The 16,705-nt window shown below is 42.7% G+C and overlaps 1 protein-coding gene across 2 annotated transcripts in view; it reads right to left on the reverse strand.

Annotated features, from left to right (window-relative positions):
* The window catches only part of ano6 (anoctamin 6), a 171,529-nt gene that overhangs the window by 117,418 nt on the left and 37,406 nt on the right, over positions 1–16,705 (reverse strand). The window contains exons 2-3 of one of the 2 annotated variants that reach the window (XM_072267430.1): positions 4,306–4,385; positions 3,387–3,434 (exon numbers count right to left, since the gene is read on the reverse strand). In XM_072267430.1, the coding sequence (XP_072123531.1) occupies positions 3,387–3,434; positions 4,306–4,385 (128 nt within the window). The remainder of the gene's footprint in view (positions 1–3,386; positions 3,435–4,305; positions 4,386–16,705) is intronic. The other variant, XM_072267431.1, reaches the window with a different exon arrangement.

Genomic DNA, 16,705 nt, shown 5'->3' on the forward strand with positions numbered 1-16,705 from the left:
ATTTGCATTAAGAAGCAGGTGTACGGCTGGACCCAATAAAGTGGACACTGAGTGATATTGTTATTCAGATTCGCACTTGATGCAATTTTTTCACATTGTCCACTGTCAATACAACTGCATCCAATTTAATATATTAATTTCTTACTTATTTGAAGATATTCTAGATCAATATTTCTGATCAAGTACCAACCCATGATCATCTCACTGAAATGAATCATTGCTTACTGCCCATTGTATAGCACCACACATCTGGGACTGATGATGCACAAATATGCTTACCTGGGGGAATCTGTTTTGTTAATAGAGGCAAAGCTAAATTTAGTTGCAATTATTGAGCAATAATTACAGATACCAATAATAAATATCAGTCATGTGAATTATGAATCATTTTGTGTGCTGTAGTGATGTAAATTTTAACTCCAAGTCTCCTGCACAAGTTTGAACTTGAACTGCTATGTATTGACAACAATGGTAAGCCTTCCTTCTCTTTCTTTGTCTGGGATTCATCACAAGACTGGAGAACTCCCACATGTATCAGATCCACCAATGAATTTCCATTGTTTCTATTAGTTACACATGGGAAATGAACTATCTAAGTTAAGTGAGCTGCTTTGCTGCCAGGAAACTTTTGTAACGGGAAGAGAATATTAAGCTGCCTTAATAAAGAAAACAACTGTTATTAAATTAGGCCTTTGCAAAGGGAGGTGATGGGCGTAATTGCACAGATCAGTTTTACACCTCTCCCAACATTCTATAAATGCAAGCCACTAAGATAACATTCCTCTTATTCCTAAATGTTCAGCATGCATCTGAATGCAAAAACAACGTGCCATCTCCTCTTTGGAAGTGGAATCCTGCAAAGAGTTTCTAGGCTTTATGCAGACAGAATGTGTGAGCAAACAGTGATCTGGTTCGTATGAGGAGTCATAGGGAATGCCTGCTTTCCCCCAGCAGATTACTTTGCTTTGCAAATGAACCACCAGTTGTTTATTGTGTGCAAATGATGTCCCAACTTCCGTGGAAAAGACTTTATAAATTGAAGGCAAGGATGAGAGATCACAGGCAGTTTTTTGTCAGCATTGTTGATGGGCATTGATAACTCTCGAAATATGAGTTTATGTGTTTGTTAGTTTATTTATTTATGTACGCACGTATGTACAGGTATGTATTGAGATACAGCTTGGAATAGGCCCTTCTGGCCCTTCAAACCTTGCCGCCCAGCAGTCCCCCAATTTAATCCTAGCCTAATCATGGGACAATTTACAATGACCAATGAACCGACCAACTAGTATGTCTTTGGACCGTGAGAGGAAGCTGGAGCACCCACTGGCCACACGGTCAGAGGGTATAAACTCCTTACAGGCTACGGCAGGAATTGAACCGCAGGTTGCTCGTACTGCAAAGCATTGTGCTGACTGCTATGCCACCATACCACCCCAGTTCTAGGTGAGTCCATGGCACCTTAAAGATTAAAGAAAGGGTGCTTCAGTAACAAATACAATCACCCAGGGACACAATTGAAAGATTGAAGGAGTTCACAACATCAGCACATGATAAGGGGTAACTTGTACGTTGTCAAGAAGGCAAATGAACTACCTAATGTTCTCGCAATTGCTGCCAAATCAATAATGAAAGCATTTTTCAGTCCTTTGAAGGATCCTCCTTTCTAAGAAAAGTATTGGCAAGGCTCCTATTCTTAGTCACTGCGATTGTGGGTCACAGAAAACTTGTTTCGTCTTGCCAGATAAATGGATTAATAGTACAATAGATTTTAAACATTTTCCAATTTTTTTCTGCTTTTAATAGTCAAAAAGGCATAATCATCTTGGCAACCTTTTATCATACAATGGGTTGTTTAATGAATCACCCTATTGGCCAAACATTAGAAAATTTAAATACACTTGCTAGTCACAGAGAGTTTCCCAGATGACAGAGAAATCTGTATGCTTTGCATTCAATTTACCTCAGCACTTTTCTTTGATTTTCATTTGATATTTACTTCAGCACTCTTTGATGTTCACTTGACTTTTCTGTAATGATGCTGAGAGCATTGAGCTAGAAGTGGATTTTGAAAATAATATGGCAATTGTTTCAGTGTATATTTTCCTATAATCAGGCCCATGTCTCTTCACGTGTTCCAAAGTATTAGCATCAAACCCAATACTTGTGACTGCGTGATTGTGTTTAAAATGCCAAGCTGCTCACTAAAGTCAGAAGGTTATATTCTGCTGATGATTCAAATCTTTCCAGGATGTATTGCAAATTTCTTAGTAAACTGGTGAAGTGGTCATTTAAAAATTTTTAAATTAAAAATTTAAGAAGTGACATAAGTTTCATTTATTTCATCATTTGTAAAGGTTTAGAACATTAACTTAAAAAGATTTTCTAGATGATTACCATAGCAATTGCCAAACATATAAACACTGAATTTAAAACTGTTCCTGGCAATAAAGTTAAACAAGAACCATAATGTAAAATTTCTTTCGGTCAGTACTCAGTGAGGCTTGATCAGTATATCCAAGCTGAACTGCAATGTGTGCTTGTTTCCCAAAGAGTTATGAAAAAGACTCGTGAAGACCTTCAAGCAAACAAGTTTTTGGGCAACATCCAATATTTGCAGCACTTCAACATCATTTAACTATGGCTTGTTGTGGTGGGAAAACTAGTGTTTTAAAATAGAAACAGTTACAGTAACACACATCAAAGTTGCTGGTGAACGCAACAGGCCAGGCAGCATCTCTAGGAAGAGGTGCAGTTGACGTTTTGGGCCGAGGCCCTTCATCAGGACTAACTGAAGGAGGAGTTAGTAAGAGATTTGAAAGTGGGAGGGGGAGGGGGAGATCCAAAATGATAGGAGAAGACAGGAGTGGGAGGGATGGAGCCAAGAGCTGGACAGGTGATTGGCAAAAGGGATATGAGAGGATCATGGGACAGGAGGCCCAGGGAGAAAGACGGGGGGGGGGGGGGAACCCAGAGGATGGGCAAGGGGTATAGTCAGAGGGACAGAGGGAGAAAAAAGGAGAGTGAGAGGAAGAATGTGTGTATAAAAATAAATAACGGATGGGGTACGGGGGGGGGGGGGCATTAGCGGAAGTTAGAGAAGTCGATGTTCGTGCCATCAGGTTGGAGGCTACCCAGACCGAATATAAGGTGTTGTTCCTCCAACCTGAGTGTGGCTCACAGAAAGTAATCTTCACAGTTTCCTATCAGACCTTACACAGAATAAAGCTTGGGCAGAGCAAGGATCTTCAATATGTTCAGTGTTAAATATTGTTTGGCAACTACTTAATGTACAAGTATTCATCTTACAATTGAGTTTTTAACCAAGAATTCCATTTCCCACAAACTTTCACCGGAAGACATGTGTGCATGCAGTACTCTCTTACCCCATATGCAGAACCAACTAAACAAGAGGACTCTTTATGAACTGGACCCTGTTGATGGTACAGGGGAAAGGGTTACACATATTCAACAATACATTTATGCACTGCTTGTTAAGAGGTGACATTGGTAACCTGCTGTACAGGTGCACATTTTTATCCGATAAACACAGCTACAATATAATTCTTTCACTAACACCTTTGATTAGATCTAGATCCTGTATCAGGAAAGATATTGAGAAGAACTGTTAAATTCCATCACTAGTTATAGTCAATGATATTCAATGTGTGATTAGATAACAAAGACTGTTTACTAAACTATGGAGCTTTAAAACCAGGTATTAAGCCATATGCATCATTTTTTGAAAACTAGATTCTATGGGGGGGAGGGGGGAGGTGGGAAGGGGAAGGGGAGGGGGAGAGGGAGGGGAGGGGGAGCGGGAGAGGGAAGGGGAGGAAGAGAAAGAGAAAGAGAGAGAGAGAGAGAGAGACTGAGACTATCTGCTTTTATTTCCTCCTGAGGTAATATCAAGGAAGAGCGCAGCATATTATCAGAATTCATTCTATCTATTCTCACCAGTCACACAAATTAATAAAAGATGATCAGAATCGGCCTTCTACAGAAATCAAAATGAGAAGAGTAATCCCTGCATTATCGGAGTATTGAAACAGTGGTTTTCACATCATACTTTGCAGCGTTGGTTCTGATCTTGCAAGGAATTATCCTGGTTACCAGAGGCACATAGTGAAATACTGTACCAGGGAAATAATCAATGAGGTATAAAATAACCACAATATCTTTTGAGAAACCAATAAATAATTTAATAATAATACACATTTTATTCCATATGGTAACCACTCCCAAAAGAGCTCAATGGAAATTAAAGTCTCTACTGTTTTTCCTAGAGCTCCCAAGCCGCCTTACCAGATCAGTTATCTCTTGTTCTTGTTCACATATCGTTCCATAGTTGGGCATGTAACTTTGCACACAAAACTCCTCATCTCCTGAAACAAAACAAAACACAATTTTACTGATATGCACAAATCACTGAAAAATCAAATGGTGCTAAATCTGCAAGCAGATTTAAAGACTGAAAGAAGTTTGGTGCTTCAATATTCAAAACCACCATGGATTTACATAAACTCAGTGGCCACTTTACTAGGTACACCTGTACACCGACTCGCTAATGCAGATGTGGCAGCAACTCAATGCACTAAAGCATGCAAACATGATCAAGAGGTTCAGATGTTGTTCCTATCAAACAGCAAAATGGAGAAGAAATGTGATCTGAGTGACTTTGACCGTGGAATGCTTGTTGGTGCCAGATGAGGTGGTTTGAGTATCTCACAAACTGCTGATCTCCTGGGATTCTCATGCACAACAATCTCTAGAGATTACAGAGTAGTGCATAAAACAAAGAAAAACATCCAGTGAGCAGCAGTTCTGTGAGCAAGAACACCTTGTTAATGAGAGTGGTCAGAGGAGAATAGCCAGACTGGTTCAAGCTGACAGGAAGGTGACAGTAACTCAGATAACCACAGGAGGTACCTATGTGTATGAAGATACTTAATGTTCAAAAAATTTTTTTGAAGTTCAAAAGTAAATTTATTATCAAAGTGCATATACGATATGTCACCATATACAACCCTGAGATGCATTTTCTTGTGGGCGTACTCATTAAATCTATAGAATAATAACCATAACAGAATCAATAAAAGTCCGCTCAACTAGGACATTCCACCAGAGAGCAGAAAGCAACAAACTGTGTAATTACAAGAAGAAAGAAATAATAATAAAAAATAAATAAGCAATAAATATTGAGAACATGAGGTGAAGAGTCCTTGAAAGAGAGTCCCTTGGTTGTGGGAATATTTCAATGATGGGGCAAGTGAAGTTGAGTGAAATTATCTTCTTTTGTTAAAGAGCCTGATGGTTGAGGGGTAGTAATTGTTCTTGAACTTGGTGGTGCAAGTCTTGAGGTTCCTGTACCTTCTACCTGATTGCAGCAGTGAGAAGAGAGCATGTTCTGGGTGGTGAGGATCCCTGATGATGGAAGCTACTTCTCTGCTATGGTGTTTCATGTAGATGTGCTCAATGGTGGGGACGGCTTTACCCATGTTGGACTAGGCTGTATCCACTACTTTTTATGTGATTTCCCGTTCAAGGCACTGGTGTTTCCATACCAGGCTGTGATACAGCCAGTCAACATACTCTCCCACTGCACATCTCCAGTAGTTCGTCAAAGTTTCAGATATCATGCTGAATCGCCACAAACTCCGAAGGAAGTAGAAGTGCTGCCACGCTGTCTTAAATTGCACTTATGTGCTGGGGCCAGGACATAATAATAACACCACGGAGGTTAAAGTTGTTGCCCCTCTCCACCTCTGATCTCCCGATGAGGACTGGCTCGTAGACTCTGGTTTCCTCCTCCTGAAGTCAATAATCAGCTCCCTGGTCTTGCAAACATTGAGTGAGTGACATTGTTACGGTACCACAGCCAGACTATCAATCTCCCCCCTATAACCTGATTCATCTGCACCTTTGATTTGGCCTATGACAGCGGCGTTGTCTGCATTGGAGCTGTGCTTAGCCACACAGTCATAAGTGTAAAGTGAGGAGAGCAGGAGGATAAGCACACAGTTTTGTAGTGCACTTGTGCTGATGGAGATTGGGGAGGAGATGCTGTTGTCAATCCAAGCTGACTAGGGTCGGCAAATAAGGAAATCCAGGATCCAACTGCATAAGGACATATTGGGGCCAAGGTCTTGAAGAGCAGCAAGTTCAATATATAGACAGTGTACAAAGCCCATCGCTAGAAATATTCTTCACAACACTGTAACCATAGAAACCATAGAAACTACAGCACAGAAACAGGCCTTTTGGCCCTTCTTGGCTGTGCTGAACCATTTTCCGCCTAGTCCCACTGACCTGCACACAGACCATATCCCTCCTACACCTCCCATCCATGCATCTGTCCAATTTATTCTTAAATGTTAAAAAAGAACCCGCATTTACCACCTCATCTGGCAGCTCATTCCATACTCCCACCACTCTCTGTGTGAAGAAGCCCCCCCTAATGTTCCCTTTAAACTTTTCCCCCCTCACCCTTAACCCATGTCCTCTGGTTTTTTTCTCCCCTTGCCTCAGTGGAAAAAGCCTGCTTGCATTCACTCTATCTATACCCATCATAATTCTATATACCTCTATCAAATCTCCCCTCATTCTTCTACGCTCCAGGGAATAAAGTCCTAACCTATTCAACCTTTCTCTGTAACTGAGTTTCTCAAGTTCCGACAACATCCTTGTAAACCTTCTCTGCACTCTTTCAACCTTATTTATATCGTTCCTGTAATTTGGTGACCAAAAAAGAACACAATACTCCAGATTCGGCCTCACCAATGCCTTATACAACCTCATCATAACATTCCAGCTCTTATACTCAGTACTTTGCTTAATAAAGGCCAATGTACCAAAAGCTCTCTTTACGACCCTATCTACCTGTGACGACACTTTTAGGGAATTTTGTATCTGTATTCCCAGATCCCTCTGTTCTACTGCACTCCTCAGTGCCTTACCATTAACCCTGTATGTTCTATCTTGGTTTGTCCTTCCAACGTGCAATACCTCACACTTGTCTGTATTAAACTCCATCTGCCATTTTTCAGCCCATTTTTCCAGCTAGTCCAAGTCCCTCTGCAGGCTCCGAAAACCTTCCTCGCTGTCTACTACACCTCCAATCTTTGTATCATCAGCAAATTTGCTGATCCAATTTACCACATTATCATCCAGATCATTGATATAGATGACAAATAACAATGGACCCAGCACTGATCCCTGTTGCACACCACTAGTCACAGGCCTCCACTCGGAGAAGCAATTCTCTACTACCACTCTTTGGCTTCTTCCATTGAGCCAATGTCTAATCCAATTTACCACCTCTCCATGTATACCTAGCGACTGAATTTTCCTAACTAACCTCCCATGCGGGACCTTGTCAAAGGCCTTACTGAAATCCATGTAGACAATATCCACTGCCTTCCCTTCATCCACTTTCCTGGTAACCTCCTCGAAAAACTCCAACAGATTGGTCAAACATGACCTACCACGCACAAAGCCATGTTGACTCTCCCTAATAAGTCCCTGTCTATCCAAATGCTTGTAGATTCTGTCTCTTAGTACTCCCTCCAATAACTTACCTACTACCGACGTTAAACCTACCAGCCTATAATTTCCTGGATTACTTTTCGATCCTTTTTTAAACAACGGAACAACATGAGCCACTCTCCAATCCTCCGGCACCTCACCCGTAGACAGCGACATTTTAAATATTTCTGCCAGGGCCCCCACAATTTCAACACTAGTCTCCTTCAAGGTCCGAGGGAACACTCTGTCAGGTCCCGGGGACTTATCCACTTTAATTTTCCTCAAGACAGCAAAAACCTCCTCCTTTTCAATCTGTACAGTTTCCATGATCTCACTACTTGATTCCCTCAATTCCATAGACTTCATGCCAGTTTCCTTAGTAAATACAGACGCAAAAAACCTATTTAAGATCTCCCCCATTTCCTTTGGTTCCGCACATAGCCGACCACTCTGATCTTCAGGAGGACCAATTTTATCCCTTACAATCCTTTTGCTCTTAATATACCTGTAAAAGCTCTTTGGATTATCCTTCACTTTGACTGCCAAGGCAACCTCATGTCTTCTTTTAGCCCTCCTGATTTCTTTCTTAAGTATTTTCTTGCACTTCTTATACTCCTCAAGCACCTGATTTACCCCCTGTTTCCTATACATTTCATACAACTCCCTCTTCTTCTTTATCAGTAGTTGGCAAGAGAGTTGACAATACATAAGTGCTTAAGATTTCTTTCAGTTTTCAACATCCTTGCACATATTGACAAAATGATTAACTGAAGTGAACTAGAACAGAGGCTAAATGGTTCAGGCAAATCACTAATAATACAATTGTGCTTTCCAAATGTGATTTTGCCTGCTTCTTCAACCTGGCGATCCATTGGTCAAATCACACTTGGAGTATTTCCTGTAGTTTTGGGCCCATGTCTAAGAAAGGATGCGCTGGCAATGGGCAGGGTCTGCAGGAGAAGGGTCTTGGGAATGAAAAGGTGTGTTTGATGGCTCTGAACCTGTAGGGGAAGAGTGAGTTCAATCGTGATACAATAATGATTGCTCGGGGTTCAAATCCCATCACTGTTTATATGGAGTTTGTCCTTTCTCTCTGTGACTGTTTGGGTTTCTTCTGGGTGATCCGGTTTCCTCTCAGATCCCAAAGATGCATGGTTAGGGTTAGTAATTCTTTGCGTGCTATGCTGACACTTTTGACTGCCGCCAGCACAATCCTTGCTAATTTGATGCAAATGACACATTTCACTGTATGTTTTGATGCATAGTACAGTGCAAAAGTCTTAGGTATATATAGCTGGGGTTCCTAAGGCTTTTACACAGTACTGTATTTGTCAACGTGCAGCGGACAAATAAATCTGATGGGAGCAAAGGACGTTGGGAATGGTGAGGGTGGCGTGCCATGAGAAGGGTGTGGGACAGGAGGCAGAGAAGGAATGTCAGGCACAGTGTGTGGCACGAGTGCAGACTCACCCAGCCCCGAGACGCCAGGCAAGGTCATCTGAGTCCAAACAAGTGGTTTATTGATCATCGCAGAATGTCTCTCTGGTGTTTCCTGCTCCCTTCCCTCTCCATTCTCCTTTTCCCAACCATGATTCCCCTTATGGGTGTTGAAAGATGTGTATTTTCCCCTCAATCTCGGGTCCAATACCAGAGGCCCAGAGCTTGAGGGTTTGGTGCAGTATCCTTGTCCCTAGTAGTGTGCTCTTCTGGACCGGGACCTCAGATGTAGTTCCCGGGATTTGTCGGAGCCACTCTCCCAGTCCAGGTGTCACAGCCTCAACTGCTCCTATCACCACCGAGATTACTCTGGCTTTAACCTTCCACACCCTCTCTATCTGCTCGTTCAAGCCCTGGGATTTCTCCAGCCTCTCATATTCTTTCTTCCTGACGTTACTGTCATTCAGGATTGCCACAACTATTTCTGTTGCTTTCTTCTGTTCCTTGTCCAGTTTTACTGTGTCTGGTTGGTTGGCCAGTACCTGCTTATCAGTCTGTATTTGGAAATCCCGCAGGATCTCAGCTCTGTCGTTCTCCACTGCCTTCGCGGGTGTTTCCCATCTGGACTGGGGAATGTCCAATCCATACACAGTGCAGATGTTCATGTACACAATTCCTGCAACTTGGTTGTGCTGTTCAGCGTATGCTGTTCGTACCTGCATCTTGCACCTTGCCACCATGTGCTGGACGGTTTCAGCGAGTTCCTTGTACAGTCTGCATCTTAAGTCTTGTCTGGTGTGATAGACCCCTGCTTCTATTGCTGTTCTGCTCAGCGCTTGTACTTGTGCAGCCATCAGCAGTGCCTCTGTGCTGTCCCTCTGCCCTGCTATTTCCAGCCACCGGTAGGATTTTCTTATGTCAGCCACCTCTAATATCTGGTGATGCTACATCTGTGCAGTGGCTTGTCATGCCATGGCCTCTGGTCCTCTGGCTCTGCTTCCATTTCCATGTCCCCTGCCTGCTGTCTGAGGTTTTCTCCTAGCAGGTCGTCCTTAGGGGCCATCTTCCTGACATACTCATGGACGTTTCGCATTTCTTCCAGGACTGTGGCCTTGACATTTCCAAGTCCCCGTCCTCCTTTATTCTGGCGGGTGTAACTCCATGTGTTGTTAGTTGTTTCTGGGTGTCGATGTCAGCGGCTTCCAGTTCGTTCCCTGGCCGGCACACTATTGCGGCTGATATCTGATGACTGGTAGGGGGAAAGTGCTGATGGCTCTGATATTGTTCTTCCCATTCAGCTGGATTTTTAAGACCTGGCTCACTCTTTGGAGGTACTTGGATGTTGCTGCCTTCCTTGTGTCCTCATTGTGGTTTCCATGCGCCTGCAGAATCCCGGGCGCGGGGGCTCCGGGTTTCAGGTCCCGGTGGAGGCAGCCCAGCAGGAGTCTTGGGCTGGACTCGCGCTTATGTTACACCTGCCTACAAAAACTTCTGGACGAGAGCGACAGGAACAAGTGGAGTCATGCCAGCTCGGACATTGCCCCGATTAACAAGCCTCGCACCAATGGTTGGGGAACCAGGACCATATGGCGAGAAATTGGCTACCGGACCAAACTATAATTTAGATTAGATTAGATTATGAGGACACGCAGTCCTCTTTTATTGTCATTTAGTAATGCATGCATTAAGAAATGATACAATGTTCCTCCAGTATGATATCACAGAAACACAAGACAAACCAAGACTAAAAACACTGGCAAAAACCACATAATTATAACATATAGTTACAACAGTGCAAAGCAATACTGTAATTTGATAAAGAACAGACCATGGGCACGGTAAAAAAAAAAGTCTCAAAGTCTCTCGAAAGTCCCATCATCTCACGCAGACGGTAGAAGGGAGAAACTCTCCCTGCCATGAACCTCCAGCGCCGCAAACTTGCTGATGCAGCACCCTGGAAGCACCCGACCACAGCCGACTCTGAGTCCGTCTGAAAACTTCGAGCCTCCGACCAGCCCTCTGACACCGAGCACCGAGCACCATCTCTGCTGAGCGCTTTGATCCCGGCCCCGGCAACAGGCAAGAGGCAAAGCCGAAGATTTGGGGCCTTCCCCTCCGGAGATTCTCGATCACACAGTAACAGTGGCAGCAAAGCGGGCATTTCAGAAGTTTCTCCAGATGTTCCTCCATGCTCCTCACGTCTGTCTCCATCAAATCAGGATTGTGCACAGTACCTACTTAACAAACACCGATATCATTTCGGAGCAGCCGCGCATGCTGTGTCGCGCCGCCATCTTCTCCTCCCCTCTAAATGCACGAGACTGGGCCTAAGACTTTTGCACAGTACTGTACTTGTGACAAATAAAGGTAAGTTTTACTCACTGGAGTATAGAAGAACTGAAACTGACTGAATATTGAAAGGTCTGGATAGAGTGGGTGTGGAGAGGATGTTTCCATTAGTGGAATCTGGGACCAGAGGGCACAGCCTCGGAATAAATAGACATCCTTTTAGAACAGAGATGAGGAAGAACTTTGTCCGCTAAAAGTTGCTGAATCTGTGTAACTTATTGTCACAGGCAGCTGAGGAGGATGAGTCATTGGGTATATTTAATGCAGAAGTTTTATATGTTCTTAATTAGTAACAGTGTCAAAGATTACAAGGAGAAGGCAGAAGTCATAGAGTCTTAGAAAAGTACAGGACAGAAACAGGCCCTTCAGCCCATCTAGTCTGTGCCAAACCATTTAAACCGCCTACTCCCATCGAGCTGCACCGAGACCATATCCCCCCATGCCCCAATGTACCTATCCAAATTTCTCTTAAACGTTGAAATCAAGGAGAATAGGGCCAAGAGGAAAAATAAATCAGCCATGACCGCGTAGTGGAGCAGGACATGATGTGTCCAATGATCTAAATTCTGCTCTTATGTCTTATGGTCTGATCAAACTTTTCAATGAAATAAAGGCAACTCAGTAGTTGATATGCACATGCATAATGCAAAAATATGTGATAACAAATGGCATAATGAATCTGTAGGCAGAATACCAAGAGATTAGAGAATAATTATAGTGTAGATTCAAACTTGGCTAAAAGACAAGTGGCAGAGTTCTGTGGTGAGTGACAGCACCTGCTGCGACCTTAAAGTGAGTAATACCGTGAATTAGTAATGCCTATCAGACACTTTAATCTAAAAGACCTCCATAATCCAGTGATGTCACGTTAGCAAGATAGTTGAGCAGCGTGTGATCCAAGAAAGAAAATGTACAATTATAAGCTGATATCGTAATGATTTTATGGATTCATCAATAAAAGCTGGAACTTTCACACAGTCACGGTTCAAGGTTCAAGGCTATTCAATGTCATTTCCAGCAAACAAATGTGAGAAGAACGAAATAGTTGTTATTCTAGATTCAATGCAGTACAAAAAACCCACAAAAGATAAAGAACAAATAATAATAATAAATCACACAATTAATATAAATACATATATGATTGTATGTCCATAAAGTGACACTTGGCTGTACTTAAGGTAAACGATGGGAAATAATAAGGTAGTGGTGGAGTTAGTGAGTGGAGGTGTTGATCAGCCTTACTGCTTGGGAGAGTAGCTATTTTTGAGTTTGGTGGTTCGGGTGTGGATGCTCTGTAGCCTCCTCCCTGATGACAGTGGGATACAAAGTTCATGAGCAGGGTGTATGGATCCTTCATGATGTTACTGGCCCTTTTCCAGCACCTTTCTGTATATATGTCCTTGACGGTGGATAGGCTGGTGTGAGTGGTGTGTTGGGCAGTTTTCTGAGCGACAAATAACATAAGTAACAGAAGCTAAAACAAAACAAATTACAATTTTAAAATCCAGTTAGCATCCCAGAAGAAAATCTTTTCTCGAACAATTACATTTTGTCTAGATTTTACCAGCAACAGTAGCAAGTATATCTGTAGTTCGTTCGTTATGTGCCATGTCTTATGATGTGGGTGATCATGGTCTTGCTTGGAAAATTTTTCTAAAGAAATGATTTGACATTGCTTTCTCCTAGACATTGTCTTTACAAGACGAGTGACCCAAGCCATTATCAATACTCTTCAGAGATTGCCTTCTTGGGGTCAGTGGTCACATAACCAGGACTAGTGACATGCACCAGCTGTTCATACGACCATCCACCACCTGCTCCCATGGCTTCACACGACACTGATCGAGGTCTAAGCAGGTGCTACACCTTGCCCAAGGTGGGCAGAGGGAAGGAACACCTTATACTTCCTCTGGTAGCGATGTATCTCCACTCTGCCACCTTTCTGTGGTAGCATGCTTAATTTTAATAAACTTGTTAAGGACAGAGAGCTACTAAGATTTGCTGATAAATAATTCTTCACAGTTGGATGGTATGTGCGTTGCTTTAGTTACCCTGAATGGGGCCAGTGGCTGGTGGTAGTAGCTTGTCCCACTCCCGTCAGGGAGGAGACTACACAGCATCCGTGCGAGGACGAGGCTCCACCCCAACACACCTCACCACCACCACAACTTTATCATTTCCTGTCAGTCACCCTATATACAAACACTCCTGTGCCCTGAGTCACTTTATGGACATACAATCAATCCATGTATATAAGCTATTTTATGCATTTTTTATTGCATTTTTTTTTATTACTGTCTTCTGCATCTTATTGTGTTTTTTGTGCTGCGGTGGATCCAGAACATTCTGTTCATCTTTACACTTGTGTACTGGAAATGACATTAAACAATCTTCAATCTTGAATGTCTTAAAATTGAAAAAAATCCAAAATGCTTCCATGGCACCAGGAAATATCATTGCTCATGTGAAACACCACATAATATTAACAGATTCTGAAGTTGCCAAAGGGTAAAATTCGGAGACTATAATCCTTATATTACACTGAGTGTCTGTAGAGAGAGAAACAGTCAACTTTTCCTTTGAGACTTTATCAGGTGAAAGTTTCAACAAAACAATCTTTGGCCCAAAATGCTACCTCAGCTTTTCTCCCTCCACAGATGCTGCACAACCTGCTGGGTATTCTCAGTATTTTCAGTTTTTATTTCAGACTGCTAGCATCTGTATTTTTTGCTTTTCTATGATTTATTTATTTACTTACTTTCAGTGCGAAATAGGCCCTTCCAGCCCTATTGAAATGTTGAAATGTACCAGAAGACTTATAGCATGAAGATAAAGAAAATGATGATTACTAAAAGAATGGAGTTGACAACAAGCAAAAAAAAAGCAAGAAGGAACAAATTGAAAGAAAGTGCAAAGAATCAAACTAAGCAAGTATTAAAATTCAGTTCAATGCTCTGGACAATCCAAGCCCAAGGAAGCTTGACTACATCTCCAGTTTCATTCAAAATATATTCTGATAACTGGGTGACGGGGTGGAGATATGTCTCTACCAAAGGAGGTGTAAGGTGCTCTTTCCCTCCGCTAGCTGTACATCACCCTTAGCAAGGAGAAGCACCTGCTTAGCCCACGCCCCGGATCCAGGTCATGTGAAACCATGGCAGCGGGTGCTGGATGGTTGTACGAGCAGCTGGTGTATATCACAAGTCCTGGTTATGCAACCACTGACCCGAGGCTCTGAAGAGTATTGATAATGGCTGAGGTCACCCGAATTGTAAAGACACTGTCTAGAAGAAGGCAATGGCAAACCACTTCTGTAGAAAAATTTGCCAAGAACAATCACAGCCAAAGACCATGATCACCCACGTCTTAATGACATGGCGTATAATGACGAGGATGATTCTGGTAACACGTTCACATAAACTATACCTTCTGGTCCCACCCCCAGGTCACGACCACTTGCTTTACATTACCACCTGTTCTGAATTCTTGATCAATTTAAACGTATGTTAGTACAGAATATAAGGATGTCTTGTTCCCTCTTTTGCCACTGCCTGGGGGTCAGGTCAGATACAAAAAAAATATGATAGGTTATCAGGCTCAGATTGGTCAAGGCCTGGTCAGATTTTAATCTCATACATGAGCTGACTTTTATTCTAGAAACAAAATGGGTCTCTACTTCTTAAGTAATATCATTGGACAACAACTTTTGGAAGTGTGGCTTTCCCAGATTATTTTTATGATATTCTGCATGATGCTGAACACAAATATAATTTCAGACTACTTGTACCATGTAAGAATTTGGAGAAACAATAAATATACTTTTATTGAATATAATGTGTTTAATTGCGTGGCCAAGTGGTTAAGGCGTTTGTCTAGTGATCTGAAGGTCACTAGTTCGAGCCTTGGCTGAGGCAGTGTGTTGTGTCCTTGAGCAAGGCACTTAATCACACATTGCTCTGCGACGACACTGGTGCCAAGCTGTATGGGTCCTAATGCTCTTCCCTAGGACAACATCGGTGTCCTGGAGAGGGGAGACTTGCAGCATGGGCAACTGCTGGTCTTCCATACAACCTTGCCTAGGCCTGTGCCCTGGAAACCTTCCAAGGCGCAAATCCATGGTCTCATGAGACTAACGGATGCCTATAATTGCACAACGGTGCTGATGATTTGCAGTAGTTCAATCGTTGATGACTTTTATTTGTACTCAGTGTCTCAGGCTTCTCTCTTAAGTATCCAACAATAATCAGCCAGCAATGATGGATTCCAGTTGCCCTGATATCATTTCTCCATTATCGCAGTGTCCTGGTGAAACCTTTCACCATGCTCGTCACTGATAATGCTAAGATTTGCAGGAAAGAAGTCTAAATGGGAATGCAGAAAATAAACCTTTACTGACAAGTTGCACTTCATGGTCAAAAACATGGAGCGTGATAGGGAAATTTCATAGGAAGAAGTACAGTCGACATTTTGGGCTGAGACCCTTCATCAGGACTAACCGAAAGAAGAGATAGTAAGAGATTTGAAAGTAGGAGGGGGAGATCCAAAATGATAGGAGAAGACAGGAGGAGGAGGGATGAAGCCAAGAGCTGGACAGGTGATAGGCAAAGGGGATATAAGGCTAGAAAAGGGAGAGGATCATGGGACAGGAGGCCTAGTGGGAAAGAAAGGGGGAGGGAGCACCAGAGGAAGATGGAGAGCAGGCAAGAAGTTATAGTGAAAGGGACAGAGAGAGAAAAAAAGGAAATAAACAAACAAACAAATAAATAAATAAGGAAAGGATGGGGTAAGAAGGACAGGAGGGGCATTAACGGAAGTTAGAGAAGTAATGTTCATGCCATCAGATTGGAGGCTACCCAGACGGAATATAAGGTGTTGTTCCTCCAACCTGAGTGTGGCCTCATCTTGACAGTAGAGGAGGCCGTGGATAGACATGCCAGAATGATATATATTCCTTATACACCCTATATTCCGTCTGGGTAGCCTCCAACCTGATGGCATGAACATTGACTTCTCTAACTTCCGTTAATGCCCCTCCTCTCCTTCTTACTCCATCCCTTATCTATCTATCTATTTATTATTTTTTCCTTTTTTCTCTCTCTCTGTCCCTCTCACAATAACTCCTTGCCTGCTCTCCATCTTCCTCTGGGGCTCCCCTCCCCCTTACTTTCTCCCTAGGCCTCCCATCCCATGATCCTCCCCCTTCTCCAGCCTTGTATCCCTTTTGCCAATCAACTTTCCAGCTCTTAGCTTCATCCCTCCCCCTCCCATCTTCTCCTATCATTATGGATCTCCCACTCCGCCTCCCACTTTCAAATCTCTTACTCTCTCTTCTTTCAGTTAGTCCTGACAAAGGGTCTCAGCCTGAAACGTTGACTGTACTTCTTCCTCTAGATGC

This window comes from Mobula birostris, chromosome 9 (assembly GCF_030028105.1).
Source record: "Mobula birostris isolate sMobBir1 chromosome 9, sMobBir1.hap1, whole genome shotgun sequence".
NCBI lineage: Eukaryota > Metazoa > Chordata > Chondrichthyes > Myliobatiformes > Myliobatidae > Mobula > Mobula birostris.